General features: G+C 42.2%; 1 protein-coding gene across 6 annotated transcripts in view; it reads right to left on the bottom strand.

The window, feature by feature from the left end:
• The window catches only part of SCLT1 (sodium channel and clathrin linker 1), a 98,590-nt gene that overhangs the window by 70,068 nt on the left and 12,013 nt on the right, over positions 1-16,509 (bottom strand). For all 6 annotated transcript variants that reach the window (XM_050946452.1, XM_050946454.1, XM_050946453.1 and 3 more), the window contains 4 exons: positions 12,428-12,563; positions 11,036-11,158; positions 10,059-10,124; positions 3,205-3,275 (listed from right to left, as the gene is read on the bottom strand). In XM_050946452.1, coding sequence (XP_050802409.1) covers positions 3,205-3,275; positions 10,059-10,124; positions 11,036-11,158; positions 12,428-12,563 — 396 coding nt within the window. The remainder of the gene's footprint in view (positions 1-3,204; positions 3,276-10,058; positions 10,125-11,035; positions 11,159-12,427; positions 12,564-16,509) is intronic.

Consider the following 16,509-nt stretch of genomic DNA (forward strand, 5'->3'; position numbering starts at 1 on the left):
GGCGGGAGACAGGCTCCCTGTTCTCAGCTCCAATGCCTAGCCCCAACCCAGAGCAGCTGAAACCACTACAGGGAAAGTCTGTTTTCTTCCCTATGGTTTTAAGCTGGGACATGACATGTGTAGTCTGGTCAGCACAAGAAACCGTGAAAGACTCAAACATGTCTTGTGCTGATGGAATTTTTGGAGATTTTAGCAGTTAAAAGCAAAGAAGTATCACTAAGCATGTGCAAACTGTGATTTTTCATAGACTTATAAGTAGAACTGGCCTTCAGAAGAGGAGGTTACTTATCTGTAACTGGAGATTCTTTGAGATGTGTGGTCCCTATCTGTCCTTCCACTGAGGATTATGTGCATGCTCCATGCGCACAGAGCCAGAGCTTTTAGAAATAGCAGTGTCCAGTAGTTCACCCATACACCCTTGTTCTGCCTCATGGTTTCAACCAACATGATAAAGGGCGAGGTGGACCAACCATGCCCTCAGTTCCTTCTCTGCCACAAGTCAATCAGATCTTCAGCCGATGGGAAGGAGGGCATGACTGGAATACAGATAGGGACCACACATCTCAAAGAGCCACCAGTTACAGGTAAGTAACCACCTCTTCTTTGTTGAACGATGGTCTCTATTGTATTCCACTGATGGTGATTGATAAGCAGTACATAGTCAGGAAGAGGGTGTGAGGAAGATGATGGAACATAGGATAGCCTCACCGAATGAGGCATCCGTCACAGAATCTTGCACCAGGGCATAATGGGAAGAGAAGGTGTATACTCTACTGATATGATGAGACCATGGTAAGAGGGAATTCATGTACAGTGTGAGGATACGATTGCGCAAGTGGTCCCAGAGGGGCAGGGGATGAAATAGCATTGTGAACTTGATAGTATAGCCATGTTGAATGACATCCAGGACCTATGTATTCATTGTTATCGCACTTCAGGCTGGCAGAAAGAGTGCCAGACAAACCCCAAAGGGGGTAGGATGCAAGAACGGCGAGTTGCAATGTGGTTGACAGCTCTTTAGATACACTCAGAAATAACGCTCTCATGAAGACTGAATGTGTGGTCTCAATGACTGTACTGATGGGCCAGGCAGATGGGACCGTTGAGTCTTTTGATGCTTGTGGGGAGGCTCACAGGACTGCTGGCAGAAAAACTGAGGAGCTTGGTACTGTTGAGCAGGAGCTGGCCAACAGAATTTGCACTTGGGTGCTAGTATATAAATGCCCAGTGACTGCAGGGTCACTCTATAGTCTGAGTGAGTACAGAGAATCATCAGTCTTCTGGTTGAAGAGGAGGGGTTCATCAAAGGGAGGTCCTCAAAACAAACTCAGACCCTTCGCCAGTACATAGTACCACTTTTCTGCCCTCCTTGGAGTGGGCACACAAGTTGCCAGCGTATGCCAGATGGTGTGGACCAGAGGGAGAATAGCATCACTGATTGGCTGGTACCAATGCACGCAGAATGTCCAGTAGCTGATGCTGGCTGTCCTGCACCTCCTCCAGTGGCAAACACCCTCCTTAACGGTTCCTGGAACTGGCAGTACTCATGGGAGGGGAAGAAGGGAAGGTGGGGTAGAAAGGATTCTAGGACACTGCTGCTTCTGGAGACAAGGAGGGGAACTGCTACAGGTCTGGTGGTACTGTCGAAGTTGGGCTGATTGGTGCATCCTTCAACCCCGGTTCCAAAGGCCTACCTGTTGAAGGCTGGAGTGGTGAGATGGGGTCGGGAGGTGGAGAACTCCTCTCAGGCAGATCATGAAGGTTCCAAAGGTGGATACTGGGGCCAAGATCCCCAGTATGGCCAACCAGATGGATCTGGCAATTGCTATGGCGGTCCCCATGGAGCTGGGTACCAATGGCTCCTGTGCTGAGGGAAGGGAGGACATTGCCACTTGGCTGCTGGAGCCTTTGGATACTCTTGCCATTGCTAAGGGATCAGTTGACCATGTGCACCATCTGAATCTTCTGATGGTGAGAAGTCAGATCCCTGTTCAAATGGCAAAGCCACTACCACTGAGGGAGTCACAGGGGACTGCTCAGGAACACGACCTGAAGGCAGCAAGTCTAAAGCAGGGGAGTGGAGTCTGTTTGGAGGCGAATGCAGCAGAGGATGCAGGGATCTCACCTTATCTAGGGCAGTTAATAAGGTCCAGGAGCTGATTTGAATCTCCCTGGTGTCCATAGCACATATTCCACTGACAGAACTGGAGCAGGAATGGGGGCAGAAGGCTATACCAGAACAGATGATTCACATGGTTTCAGCAGTAGTAAGGAAGAAGGGGCATGAGGCTCAGTGACTGGGACTTGCAGGTCCAACATTTTATGTGACTTCTTGTTGTGCCTGTGGGCCTTAAAACATGCCACTTCTCTGTGGCTGAAACTCAAGGAGGATGCAGTGTCTTTCTTGGGTCTTGAAGACTTACTGCCATGCTCATGCACATGCTTCTGAGCCTCACAGCTAGACCCTGGCACTGGATCCGTAGTGCTGGTACTGGAGGAACCAGACTGGAGCTCTGTGGTAGGAGACACACTCCTTGATTGCTCAGGCCAATTTATGGGGGTGGTCCCCGACCTGGACCCGACTACAGCCTCATGGGGACCTCGATGAGGTGCTTCCTGAGGTGGAGAGCCTGGCCTTTCCAGGCATGGGCAGGGAAGCAGAGGCAAATACTGCACCTGGATGCAATGTGGGTTTCCCCCAAGCAGCACTGGTGCTCATCGATGATTGAAAACAAGCAAGGGCAGGAAGCATAGATCTTGAACCTCAGTGTTTTCGGTATAATCCAGTACCAGGGTACCAGGAGGATTCAACTCTAAATGTACAAAGCCATCCCCAAGATTATCTCTATGTGAAAGCTTAACACACACAGTATTAATGGGTGCAGTGGGTGACAACAGCAGAAATTTGCTTAACTCTACATATAATTAATATGTAAATATATGAAGTAGTATCTTCTATGTTACAAAATTACACAGACCCACAGAGTATGATATACTGTACACACTGTGCAGGATTTAACTATCAGGAGAAAACCTGCTCCGTCAGAATCTATTCTTACCTACATTCAAATATGAACTGTAACTATTGCTAAAGACAATTATCAGTAACAGCTTTGTAATGAAGACAAAGGCCAATGATAAAGTAATGAATCAAGAAGGAAGATAAGATAGAACGGCATATTTAAAAGGGTCTCTGATTTGTACCTCAGTTGTTTGCGTAGCTGTTCTAGTTCCATATTCTGTTCTGTTACTGTTTTCAAAAATTGTTGGTTCGTCTGTAAAAGGAAGAAAGAGTTGTAACATATTCCTTGTTCTGTTTAAGGCTATTTAAATGCAAAGTCTTGTTATATGGTGTCTCCTTTATCTGACACTTAGCATGTTCACTAATGAAAGCAGGCATGCAGATTCATTCATTTATTCTCTTTAATCAATTTATTGCTTATTTTATGTGGGCTTATTCATTAATGCACTTATTCTTTTATCAGGCATCCTGTTAAGGTAGAGAGGTACAGAAAATGCTCTCAGTTTAAGCTGTTCTCTTAAATTATGGCTTGATTCAATTAGAATGCCATCTATTTGCTATATAAACCAAAAATGTTTTTCGCTACATAACTATTTGAAGAAACATTCTTGGAACATCACAAAACATTATATGAACATTACTTAAGCTTCAGATGATTTCTGTTTACAGACATTTTATAATATTTAACTAGTGTAGTTTAAAAAAAATGCATCAAACATATTTTGTGGAAAAAGCCAAATCCCATTTTTAATTATGGTCTGTGGATGGAGGTAAAAAACACTAGTAAACCTAACATCCTCAGCCTATAATGGGACTATGACTAAGGCTGAGAGTCTGTCAAGGAGGTCACAGATTCCCTGATATTTTGGGACCTCCATGACTTCCGCAGCAGCTGGTGTAGCTGGCTCCGGGACTGCCTGAGGAGCTTTGGCAGCCCATAGGACAGCCACACCGACAGCTGCTGAGGCAATCTCGGGCCACTGCACCTTCCCTCCCCTGTCTCCCTGCAGCAGCAGCAGGCTGCATGTCGCTGCCCACTCCAGCACTGGTGGGGGTCCCAAGCCACACACCACAACGCCCTGCAGAGCACCCATGGTGCCCCTGGGCTGTGAGCCCCCACAGAGCCCCCAGGCTGCCCCCCTCCCAGGACCCAAGATTAAGTCATTGGTATATAGTACAAGTCATGGACAGGTCATGGGCTGTGAACTTTTGTTTACTGCCTGTGACCTGTCCATGATTTTTACTAAAAATATCCATGACTAAAATATAGCCTTAACTATGACCGATGAACCTCTCAATGCCAATGGGATTATGAGAAAATTCTAATCTTGGTATGTATATTCTGGTTCACCAAAGAATATCATCATGTGAGATCTTAAATGAAAGCCAGGGTCATACTGTTTGTTACATTTCACAATGATATTATGTATAGATACTATGTTAGGTGTTACTCATGAATGCTGCAAATATGTTTCTAAAGTCTGTATCAAGTCAGAGTTGACAAAATAGGTTCTGTCACACAAGAGATATTTATTCACCTATTCATACACAAATTAGGCATTGTAAGCCAACACTATGGCTGTACATCTACATACCAACTCAGCAGGGGATGTGAAATCAATATGGAGGAAAGAGAATCAAAACCAATAGTAAAAGGTTCTACAGCCACTTAAATAAGAAGAAAACAAAGAAAGAAGAAGTGGGGCCGCTATACACTGAGGATGGAATGGAGGTTAAGGATAACCTAGGCATGGCCCAACATCTAAACAAGTACTTTGCCTCAGTTTTTAATAAGACTAGTGAGGAAACTTGCGATGATGGAGGGATGATAAACGGGAATGTGGATATGGAAGTGGATATTACCGCAACTGAGGTAGAGGCCGTACTTGAACAGCTCGATGAGATGAAGTCGGAGGGCCCGGACAATCTCCATCCGAGGATATCAAAGGAACTGGCGCGTGAAATTGCGAGCCCGTTGGCGAGAATTTTTAAGCAATCGACAAACTCGGGGGTTGTGCCGTATGACTGGAGGATTGCTAATGTAGTTCCTATTTTTAAGAAAGGGAATAAGAGTGATCCGGGTAATTATAGGCCTGTTAGCTTGACATCTGTAGTATGTAAGGTCTTGGAAAAAATTTTAAGGGAGAAAGTAGTTAAGGACATAGAGGTCAATGGTAATTGGGACGAATTGCAACACGGATTTACTAAAGGTAGATCGTGTCAAACCAATCGGATCTCCTTCTTTGAGAAGGTGACGGATTACTTAGATAAAGGAAATGCGGTAGATATAATTTACCTAGATTTCAGTAAGGCGTTCGACACGGTTCCGCACGGAGAGCTGTTAGTTAAATTGGAAAAGATGGGAATGAATATGAAAGTTGTAAGGTGGATAAGGAACTGGTTAAAGGGGAGACTCCAGAGGGTTGTATTGAAAGGTGAACTGTCAGGCTGGAAGGAGGTCACTAGTGGAGTCCCTCAAGGATCGGTTTTGGGACCGATCTTATTTAACCTTTTTATTACTGACCTTGGCACAAAGAGCGGGAATGTGCTAATAAAGTTTGCGGATGACACGAAGCTGGGGGGTATTGCTAACACGGAGAAGGACAGGGATACTATTCAGGAAGATCTGAACCACCTTGTAAACTGGAGTAATAGAAATAGGATGAAATACAATAGTGAAAAGCGCAAGGTCATGCATTTAGGAATTAATAATAAGAATTTTGGATATACGTTGGGGGCGCATCAGTTGGAAGCGACGGAGGAGGAGAAGGACCTTGGGGTACTGGTTGATAGCAGGATGACTATGAGTCGCCAATGTGATACGGCTGTTAAAAAAGCAAATGCGATTTTGGGATGCATCAGGCGGGGTATTTCCTGCAAGGATAAGGAGGTGTTAGTACCGTTATATAAGGCGTTGGTGAGACCTCATCTGGAATACTGTGTGCAGTTCTGGTGTCCCATGTTCAAGAAGGATGAATTCAAACTGGAACAGGTTCAGAGACGGGCTACAAGGATGATCCGAGGAATGGAAAAACTGCCTTATGAAAGGAGACTCAAAGAGCTTGGCTTGTTTAGCCTGGCCAAAAGAAGGCTGAGGGGGGATATGCTCGCTCTATATAAATATATCAAGGGGGTTAACGTTAGGGAGGGAGAGGAATTATTTAAGTTTAGTACTAATGTAGGCACGAGGACGAATGGGTATAAACTGGATATTAAGAAATTTAGACTTGAAATTAGACGAAGGTTTCTGACCATTAGGGGAGTGAAGTTCTGGAACAGCCTTCCGAGGGAAGTAGTAGGGGCAAAAGACTTTCCTGGCTTTAAGACAAAGCTTGATAAGTATATGGAGGGGATGTTATGATAGGATCGTTAATTTGGGCAATTGATCTTGAATTACCACCAGACAGGTCTGCTCAATGGTCTGCAAGGAGATGTTGGATGGGATGGGTACTGAGTTGCTGCAGAGAATTCCTTCTTGGGTGCTAGCTGGTGACTCTTGCCCACATGCTCAGGGTTTAGCTGATCGCCATATTTGGGGTCGAGAAGGAATTTTCCTCCAGGGCGGATTGGCAGGGGCCCTGGAGGTTTTTCGCCTTCCCCTGCAGCGTGGGGCACGGGTCGCTTGCTGGTGGTTTCTCTGCAGCTTGAGGTCTTCAAACCATTTTTGAGGATTTCAATAACTCGGTCCTGGGATAGGGGTTGTTATAAAATTGGATGGGTGGGGTTCTGTGGCCTGCCTTGTGCAGGAGGTCAGACTAGATGATCAGGTTGGTCCCTTCTGACCTATGAGTCTATGAGTCCATGAGAAACTACAGGGGTCATCCTGATTCTGAGGTATATACAATGAACTTTGGGGAATATAAGGAGAAGGCAAGGAAGACATCTCTTTATCGTGAACCTAGGAAGTAATAAGGTAGTATGAAAATGGGATCTCAACCAGGCTTAGTTGAAAGGCTACAAAGGACATTTGAGTAAGAGAAACTTCTTTAGACAGAAAGTTAGTCTGTTAAATTTAGTCTCTAGAAATCACATTATGATTTTGTTTTATACGTAATTATTTTGTTTCCATTATCCTCTCACCATCTCTTGAATCTAGAACCTTTTATGATAAAACTTTTTGTTTTCACTATAAATATATCTCAGTGCTGTGGTATTATACAAGGTGCTGATCCTGAGCTGAATCAATCAAGCTAGTGTATACACTGTTCCTTTAGGAACAGCAAACCTGGTATATCTGTGCATGTTCAGTGGATAAGGGGCTGGACACTACAGGGGGAACTCTTCAAAGGAGCTTGTGTATACCTATTGTTATCCTGCAAGGCAAAGTTAGAGCTGACATAGACCAGAGTAGATTGTATGGGTAGCTAACAGATAGTTGGTGTCAGGGAGCTGACAAGCAATTAAGCACCAGCAAGTCTCCCTCCCACTGGAAGCTGGGTGGTAACAAGGTGACTCATAGTCCTCAATGTCTTAAGAACCATCACAAGGACTCCCACTGATATCAACAGGAGGCTTGCATGAACACCTAGGATAGAATATAGCCTTTATGTAGTAACTGAACTTTTGAGCCCTGATCCTGTAATTGTTACCAGGTAAACTGACATTTTAATCCACGTGGAGCCCCAAAGAACTCAATATGGCGTTACATGGGTACAGGGTCCATCCACTGGGAGGCAGTTACACATTTGGAACCCCAGACATAATCTATTCCATACCTTATTGCTGTGTTTAACATTAGTCTGTAGGAAGATATGCTCACCTTTACAACCACTGCTATTTCTTCCCTTTTACTTCACTTCCTTTCCCATCCTCCTGTTTCTCTCTTCTCTGCCTACCTCTCACCATTTTCCCTCTGCATTTCCTTCCTGGCAATTACTTTTGATTCTCAACACATGTGGGCTTTTGATCTCACCTTTTTCTTAAAGGAATGGGGGAATGAGGAGAGTGAGGAAAAGAAAAAAACCCACTGATTATCATGAGGCCAAATTACAAACCAGAAAGCCATGGCTCAATCATGCACTAAAGCAAGATTTTCAAACTGACTAGAAGTTTGGGGTGCTCAACCTGAGGCCTTGTAGAAATCTAATTCTCAGGAAGTGCTGAGCAGCCATCCTTTGAAATATATCAAGCCCCTTTATGGTGTCAAATGTGGCACCCAAAATTGCTATCCACTTTTGAAAAACATGGCCTAAAGCTAACTGGAGCAGAAGCCAACATGTAAGAGTGGAAAAAGTGGTTTCAAAGCCCCAGAGGCACAATAATAACCCTAAAATAACCCTAAAAAGATTGATTGTAAACAGCAAGGACATCAATGTCATCAGTGACAAACTTTATAAAACACTGGTAAATGTGGTGCAGAACTGGCATATATGACCTGTAATTATGGGAGACCTAAAATGTGCTGGACAATTTTAGTTTTCATTTGAAACAAAATATTTTTCATGTCTTTTCCTTGAGAAGATGTTCATATTTTCAAGACTCAAATTTAACATAATGAAAACTATACACTAGGGTGAAAGCTTGTCACCAATTTCTCCTAAAGATCACAAATTATTGTTTACTCCACGATCACCCAAGGATGGTCCTTGGCACCCAAAAGAGAGCAACAGATCGCTAGATTTTTTGGTGGACTCCAAGATCAGTTTACTCTTTCACAAGGCAGTGCTGAACAGGCCACTGCTGATTGCACAAGACCAGCACAAGCTTCCTACCAGCTGGCTGTCTGTGGCTGAAAAAACTCCTCTGCTGAGCAGCCAAGAGTGGTCAGCAGTACGAAAGTCAGTACAGCCGTCAGGACTGAGACTAAAGGACAACTCCCAGCTCGGACAGACTCCATCTGCAGTCTTGTTCAAGTCCAATGGCCAACAATTTTGAAGTAATTAAACTAAAGTTTAGCTAACTTTAGAAATAGGATTAAATCTGTTGTTTGAACACTTCCATCTGTATTAAACTCTAAAGTTTAGAAAAAGGAAGAACATGGATAACACAGGCTCCATATTGTATGCAGGACAAGTCCTATGCTCTTTTCATAAGGCAGATACAGGAGGGAGGGAGGGAAGGAAGAAGACAACTTCATGTGTAAAGGCTTTCTGGGATGGGCTACTCACTAGATTAGTTACTGGGGAAGGGAGTAACACAATCTAGTTTATACAGTAAGGTTCTTCAAAAGTCAAAACACCAATTAGGACAATTTATGATAAGGTCCAATTGCTTGTAAATTATATGACATTATCCAAGGACAGCATGTTATGTGTCATATTACTAGACATGTAATGTCTGGTGTCTTTATGTTTTCCTTTTTTGGTGATCCCCTGTGATGGGACGTTCACTCCACACTAATCCTGAAAGGGTTAATGAAGCTAGAGTGATAGGCCGAACATGAGGGCATTAGGCTGGAGAAGCAACCCCTCACTAGAAGATGAAGCTCAGGTGAGCAGTTGTGGGATGGGCTAGTATAAAGCCAGGAAGCTGGTAACAAAAATGACTGCAGTAAAGAAGTCTATAGCCATTTTCTGTGCATTCGAGATGAAAGGAGAGAACCAAGGGAAAGAGTAGATCCCTTATGGAAGGGTATACTCAGATGAGAGAAGGATAGAGAAGAAAGCCTGTCAGAGATGGGTAGGGAGCAGCCAGGTTGGAGACTGAACAGACCTTTGCTGCATGTTGTAGGGTCTCTGAGCTGGAACCTGGAGTACTGGGTGAGTCTGGATTCCCCTGCCACTGATGCATTGGCATTGACTGGACAGCAGGTCCAGTGAGCCAGAAGGGGAAACCACACAGTGACCTGGCTGGAGGGCTGAGTCATGAAGAGAAAGCTGCAGTTCTCGGAGGGAGAGAGGGGCCACAGAGTGAGACAAAGGACAATGGGGAGGAGACAGACTGCAAGGGGAGGCATTGGACCCAGAACAGAGCTAATCCCCAGAACAGCCAGGAGTAGGTGCCACCTGTGGTAAGCACAGTACCCTGATACCCCTCAGAGTATAAACTAACCATTTAATATTTGAAAATATGAATGCACTGTCCAGATGGAACTTACCAACTGTGTTTTCTCATTGGCTAATCGAAGTTGCTCAGTCAGTAGTTGAAAGCCAGCCAACTGATCCTAAAATAGAAAATAAAGAGCTTGTAATCATCATCACAAAGGGCTTGTAATTATCCTAAAGGCATTTTAAGTTCAACTGAAAGCATTTTCAACAAATTAGATGTTATGTTTTATGCACTCAAAGTTACTTTAATTTTTTGGATTTTAGTTAGATTATTAGTGGGATTTGACCTGGTAAATCTTTGGGTACACCACAGATTTACTACTAAAAAAAGGGTCTAAAGCCTTAGAGTTAATTTCTAAGCAGTCACATAATGCCTCCCTCCTAAATGGGTACAAACCTAGCAGGATGCAAACATACATAAACATTTGGACCACTCCTGACTCCAGAACACCCTCTATACAACTTGTCACAAAGGACCTGCAGAGCAGCTTTCTCAGAGGTTATGTGGGGAAAAAAAGTGAACAATGCTTTCTACTCCATATTCACTTTGCTGAGTTTTGATTTCCTAGTAGCTAGCTACATATAGCACCCTGCTGCGATTTAGCCCACAGACCACTAATTAAACAGTGCAGCCAGAGGTATGAACTGAGCCTTTTAAAATATAAATAAATATGAAATTACTTTTGAAGGGTGTTGAAGAACCACATGACTGATTCTTGCTCTAGCTCACTGCAGTTCTTTATATATACACACACCTACTGCAATTTGCATGCCCCATCTCACTGCCGATGGACATATGAAATATAGCTTAACTGTACGATATGGATTAGAACAAAAAAAGTGGCACCTGATAAATCTACAATTGCTTCTGATGATTAACTATTTAGATGATTGTTATAATACATTTGGTGGCAGGCAGCTAAGCAGTGATAGTGATATACACCATTTTAAATTTGCCTTAATTATAGCCCTGGAATTTCTCCAGATTACAAAGATTTGCCAAAAGAAACAATACAATCAAAATTACTTTTTGCTTTTGCCTTTGTACCACATGAATCTGTGCTTCAGTCATGTGCCCCTGGTACTGCTGCTGGAGTTGATCTAGTTCCTGTGATACTGTCTGCCAGAGCTCTAGCGCTTGCTCTTTTTCCTACAAGTTTAAAAACAAAAACAGATTATATAGAAGATTCTCTTACCAGAGCATGTTTATCTTAATGTACAACATTTTAAAAACAAGGGACCTTTTCCTTTATATTAAAGAAACTTAATATAACTATTGTAAATGTGACTTCTTGTTTCTCTTCTTTCACCATTATCAAGATACAGTGACTACTAGATATCTCTTTTACTGAATAAATGTAGGAGACACACGGCTTTTCAAAGCATCCCCACAGCTATGCTATGCTATGGCTGGTATTGGTAGGGATGTAGTTTTCAAAGGGAAGTTAGAATTTTATTTCTCTAGATACTTTTATGGATCTCATCGAAGGTCTCCTGATGCAGTTTTCTCTTCCTCCCCAGTCTCCAAAAAGCAGACTCAAGATGGGGTGTGTTTGTTTAAATGGATGAATTCAGTGACAATTCACTGTTCTACTACTGAAGCCAGAAGTCCCATTTTGTGACTCTATTCACAAAGTATCAACTTTAGAAAAGTGAAAAACGTTTCAAAAAAGTGTGACCTATCCTGTCATTTTAAAGATCTGAACAGATTAATAGGTTCTGCTATTTTTTTTTTTTTTTTTTTTTTAAGAGTAGCTCTTTTCAGAAGTTTAAATTAGAAGTGACACATGGCTTCTACCGAGAGTTCTAAGACTGCCTAATTGATTCAAATAGCTAAAATAAGCTCTCAAATACATGGATCAGCACCCAGTGAAATTATAGGAGCTGCACCTATGCAACAGCAGAATTTGGTCTTTGTGTACAAGAGACAGGACATCAGCCTGTTATAGTAATAATCTTAGACTACAGAATCTAACCTTTTCTAGCATTAGATTCTGATTTTCTACCTTCCAAACAATGTAAAATTTGTTTCTTATTTCACATTTACTATCTTTTTGACCAGTGTTTGCCAAAAATGATTGAGAATACATCTTGAAATATTCACCAATGTATGTAGAAAGGCTTTGCTATCTTGCATCATCACTATTTCCTTTCTCTAGCTGGGAATTGGAAAAAAAATAGTAATCAGGAATTAGTACAAAACAAACTCTGAGTGCAAAACTCCAAATTCTTTCAGACCGGTAATCAAAAGTATCAGTGTAAGTAGGTTACCCCAAAAAAAGTTCCTTTTTCATATTTCTAATCCAAAAAATATGGTTTTGAAGAGGGATTCCTTACCAACTGATGGAGATGTTTTCCCCAATGTGCCAGGGAATTAGCTAAAGAAATAAAGTAGCAGCTGTGTTTTAAAATCACTCACTTGATTGGCTAGTTGTAACTGATCTTGAAGGTTTCTTACTATTTCTTCATCTGCAAACACATCACTCCCCAAGAGAGTGCCAGAAGGAAGGGCCTCCAGCTGCTTCTCAACCGCCTCTTTCAATTCCTCATGCAGTCTGTGACACAGATACAGTAAACCATTGCTTTTTCAACAATATTTTCAAACATTTGGAGTAGCATAAGTACAACAAATGTAAAATTGATTGAAACTAAATCTTTAAAATAAGTTATCAATTACATTTAGAAGGTGCACTGAAAATATATTTTGAATTACTGTTAAATTATCTTTGTGTATTATAAAAAGTAAGACTAATTTAAAATGCATGAATTTCACTATAAATTACGTTAGAAATCGTAAAATGGGTTAATCTTCTCAAAGAGGTAACAGATTCATACAAGACCTTTGCTTTCCTCTCCAGAAGAAACTCGTTAAACACTAAAGGCTTGTCTACAAGGTGCATTAGTCCATGCCAGAGGAGTATAAATTTTTAGTCGTGACTAACTAACCCATGTGCACCCTGATCGAGTGCACTAAAAGTTCCCTAATATGTATTGACATAATGTTTGAAATGGGCCTACATTAATGTGCCCTAGGGAATTCTTAGTGCACAACAGCAAGTCCACACAGGCCAGTTGGTGAATGATATGTGAGTGTGGACTAAATCTTACACCTCTCTGGTGCAACCTATAGACCCATCTACAGAAGTCCTAAGGTTATTTCATCCAGAAGTTCATCTATTAAAAATAAAGTCTATAGCTTTGCAGGCATTTTTGTCTTGCATATATGCCAGCTTTTATAAATTTTTGCCTGTCATTGAGAAAAACATTGCCTCTTATCCATCCTCCTCCTCCATGTAAGTGCATGCATTTAGAGACACTTACTCCTAAATCAGTTAAAGACTGGGGGGGTGGGGAAAACAAGAACTAAATTAAACTCAATCTTTCAGGTGCTTTTCTGGAGTTTTACAATTTATGCTTTGATTATTTATAACTAAAACATCAAGGGAAAAAACTCAAAGGCTTTCATATCTTCAGTAATCAATTTTTGCAGTAATTGTATATTTAATCAAGAGATCAGAATTGCTCTCTGTGAAAGCAAGATGGATGTGCTTTTAAATCATAGTATGTGCTTAAAAAATATAAATCATCATATAATGGAGAAGAGTGGAGCTCTGCAAGGCTAGAGGTAGATCTTTGAGCTTGCCATTGAAATGAACATGATTTGTAATCTTTGGAGATTACTGAGTGACTGTGCCAGGTACCAGAGTGACTGCAGTTGAGACTACTAGCAACTTTATTTTAAAACTAAAGTTTGGAAGTTACAGAATGACTAAAATCATAGATCAATTTTATATGAAATTGATCAAACTTCTAAAATTAAATTACAACATTTTGACTCTTGCTTTTTTCCAAAAGCTAAGGCAGCATTTGGAGCATTATCTTGTGGTGCTTTTCCTACTAGATAATCTCCCTAATGTAAATTGTCCCACTTTGTCTCAGTATGGCAGTCCTTGTAACTGCCAAGAAGAATTGAGGTATTAGCCCCCTTACTACATTATGAAGCATGTCACAAGCATTTAAAAATAAAATAAATCCTCCTTCCTTGCTCGCCTATGAGAGAAATGGATTGAACAGTTTGTGTATTGGTGTAAGTGTGACTATGTTTGAGACACGAGACCTAGTGATGCAGATAAATTAGAGGACTGGGCCAAAAGAAATCTGATGAAGTTCAGCAAGGACAAGGGCAGAGTCCTACACTTGGGAAGGCTGGGAACCAACTGGCTATGCAGCAGTTCTGCTGAAAAGGATCTGGGGATTACAGTGGATGAGAGGCTGGATCTCAGTCAACAGTGTGCCCTCATTGCCAAGAAGGCCAACACCATATTGGGCTGTATGAATAGGAGCATTACCAGCAGATCGAGGGAAGTGATTATTCCCCTCTATTCGGCACTGGTGAGGCCACATCTGGAGTACTGCATCCAGTTTTGGTCCCCCCACTACAGAAGGGATGTGGACAAATTGGAAAGAGTCCAGCAGAGGGCAATGACAATGATTAGGGGGCTAGGGCACATGACTTATGAAGAGAGGCTCAGGGAACTGGGGTTATTTAGTCTGCAGAAGAAGAATGAGGGGGGATTTGATGGCAGCCTTCAGCTACCTGAAGGGGGGTTCCATAGAGGATGGAGGTAGGCTATTCTCAGTGGTGGCAGATGACAGAAGAAGCAGTGGTCTCGAGTTGCAGTGGGGGAGGTCTAAGTTGGATATTAGGAAACACTATTTCACTAGGAGGGTGGTGAAGCACTGGAATGGGTTACCTAGGGAGGTGGTGGAATCTCCTTCCTTAGAGGCTTTTAAGGCCCAGCTTGATAAAGCCCTGGCTGGGATGATTTAGTTGGTATTGGTCCTGCCTTTAGCAGGGAATTGGACTAGATGATCTCCTGAGGTCTCTTCCAACCCTGATATTCTATGATTTTAAGACCTTATTGAAGAAAAGCCAACTCTCAGAGAGAGACTCATTTAGGCTACACCTGCACTTGGAGCTAGCACTGGGATACCCATCTTGAACAGACACACTCAAGCTAGAGCTCATCAAGCTAGCACAGTGAAAATATAAGCATAGCTGCAGTAGCACAGCCAGCAGCAGCAGCACAGTCAGCAGCAGCAGGGGCCAGCCACCCTCAGTACAAAATTGCCTGCACTGTGTGGGAACCACACATTTCAATTCTAGTTCCACCTCACATCTAATTTTTTGTAAGGCCTTAGGTAAGTAATTTCAACACAGATGCTCCATCCATAAAATGGGGATGATAAAGCCTCAAAGGAGTATTGTGAGAACTAGTTGTCTGAACAAACTGCTTGAAAACATCTGGCCTGATGCTGCACCTGCCTGCTTTGAAGAGAACTGAAGTTGAACAAGGCATCCACAAACCCTGCTTTGCCTGATGGCCTTAGCCAACAAACCCCAAAAGCAGGTAGCAATGACTAGGTAGATAAGGATAGGAAAGGTACCATGTCTGGGGATGCAGTGATTTGCCAGGCTACCGTGGATCACTGATTGTGATGTAAGGCTGTCCTTCATTGATGGAACAGTTTGGGGAGGACAATGACTGACAGTATCTGCCCCCGCCAGAAAATGAATGCCATGTAGTGTGCAGCAGCTGGTGCAGAAGGATACAAATGTGCACTCCCATCTGCATCTATGGAGAGGGAGGTAAATCAAGCATGCAGAAAGTAATAATGTGGCCACGGTAATATGGGCAGCAAAAGCCTGGGCTAGCTGCCCCATGTACATACCCACAGGGTCTGGGCAGATTTGTACTTGGGGCAGCTAGCCCATTCTAGGCCTCCCACTTAGCAAAACATTACTACTTCACATAATAAATAGTTTTACACCAAAATCAGCAGAAATGTCAGAGTGACTGCTACATGCAAGTCAAGCAGGGGCTTGTGTAAATAGTTTAATTATTCATTTGTTTCAATTTGCACTGGCCCTCTCCTGCCCCCCTGACCCACCTCTTGGATTTCCTTGTCTCTTTGCTCTCTCAGATCTCAGAGTTCCTTCATAGCTGATAAGAATGTCACCATTTAAAGTGATACTATATACTGAAGGCCAGATATGTTTTAATATCTCATAGTCAACAGAATAACGATTTGCACATCATATGCATACCTGGGAAAACAAATGTAAATTCTACAACTGAAGTGGAGAAAATCTGTCATGTAATAAACTATATGCTTGATTCTCTCTCACTCTGCACACCTGTCACACTGAAAATAGCTTATATTTATGCAATAAGACATCATGTGAACTAAACTGAATTACTTTACAGCACAGCAATGGTCATTGAGAGAGCGTATACCACATTGATTTTCTTAGATTACCGCAAACAGTTTCTGCTGGTTTATCATCTCTGATTTTCAGTCTTATTAGTTTATTAGCAATTACCAGCCATCAGAAGATACTTGTACACTAACATAAGAATGCTGGAAGTTGAATACATCGGGGTGTGTTATGTCCTCCAAGAGAAATGAACTGAACATGTATTTTTATGTAAAGCATAT

This window comes from Gopherus flavomarginatus, chromosome 3 (assembly GCF_025201925.1).
Source record: "Gopherus flavomarginatus isolate rGopFla2 chromosome 3, rGopFla2.mat.asm, whole genome shotgun sequence".
Classification (NCBI taxonomy): domain Eukaryota; kingdom Metazoa; phylum Chordata; order Testudines; family Testudinidae; genus Gopherus; species Gopherus flavomarginatus.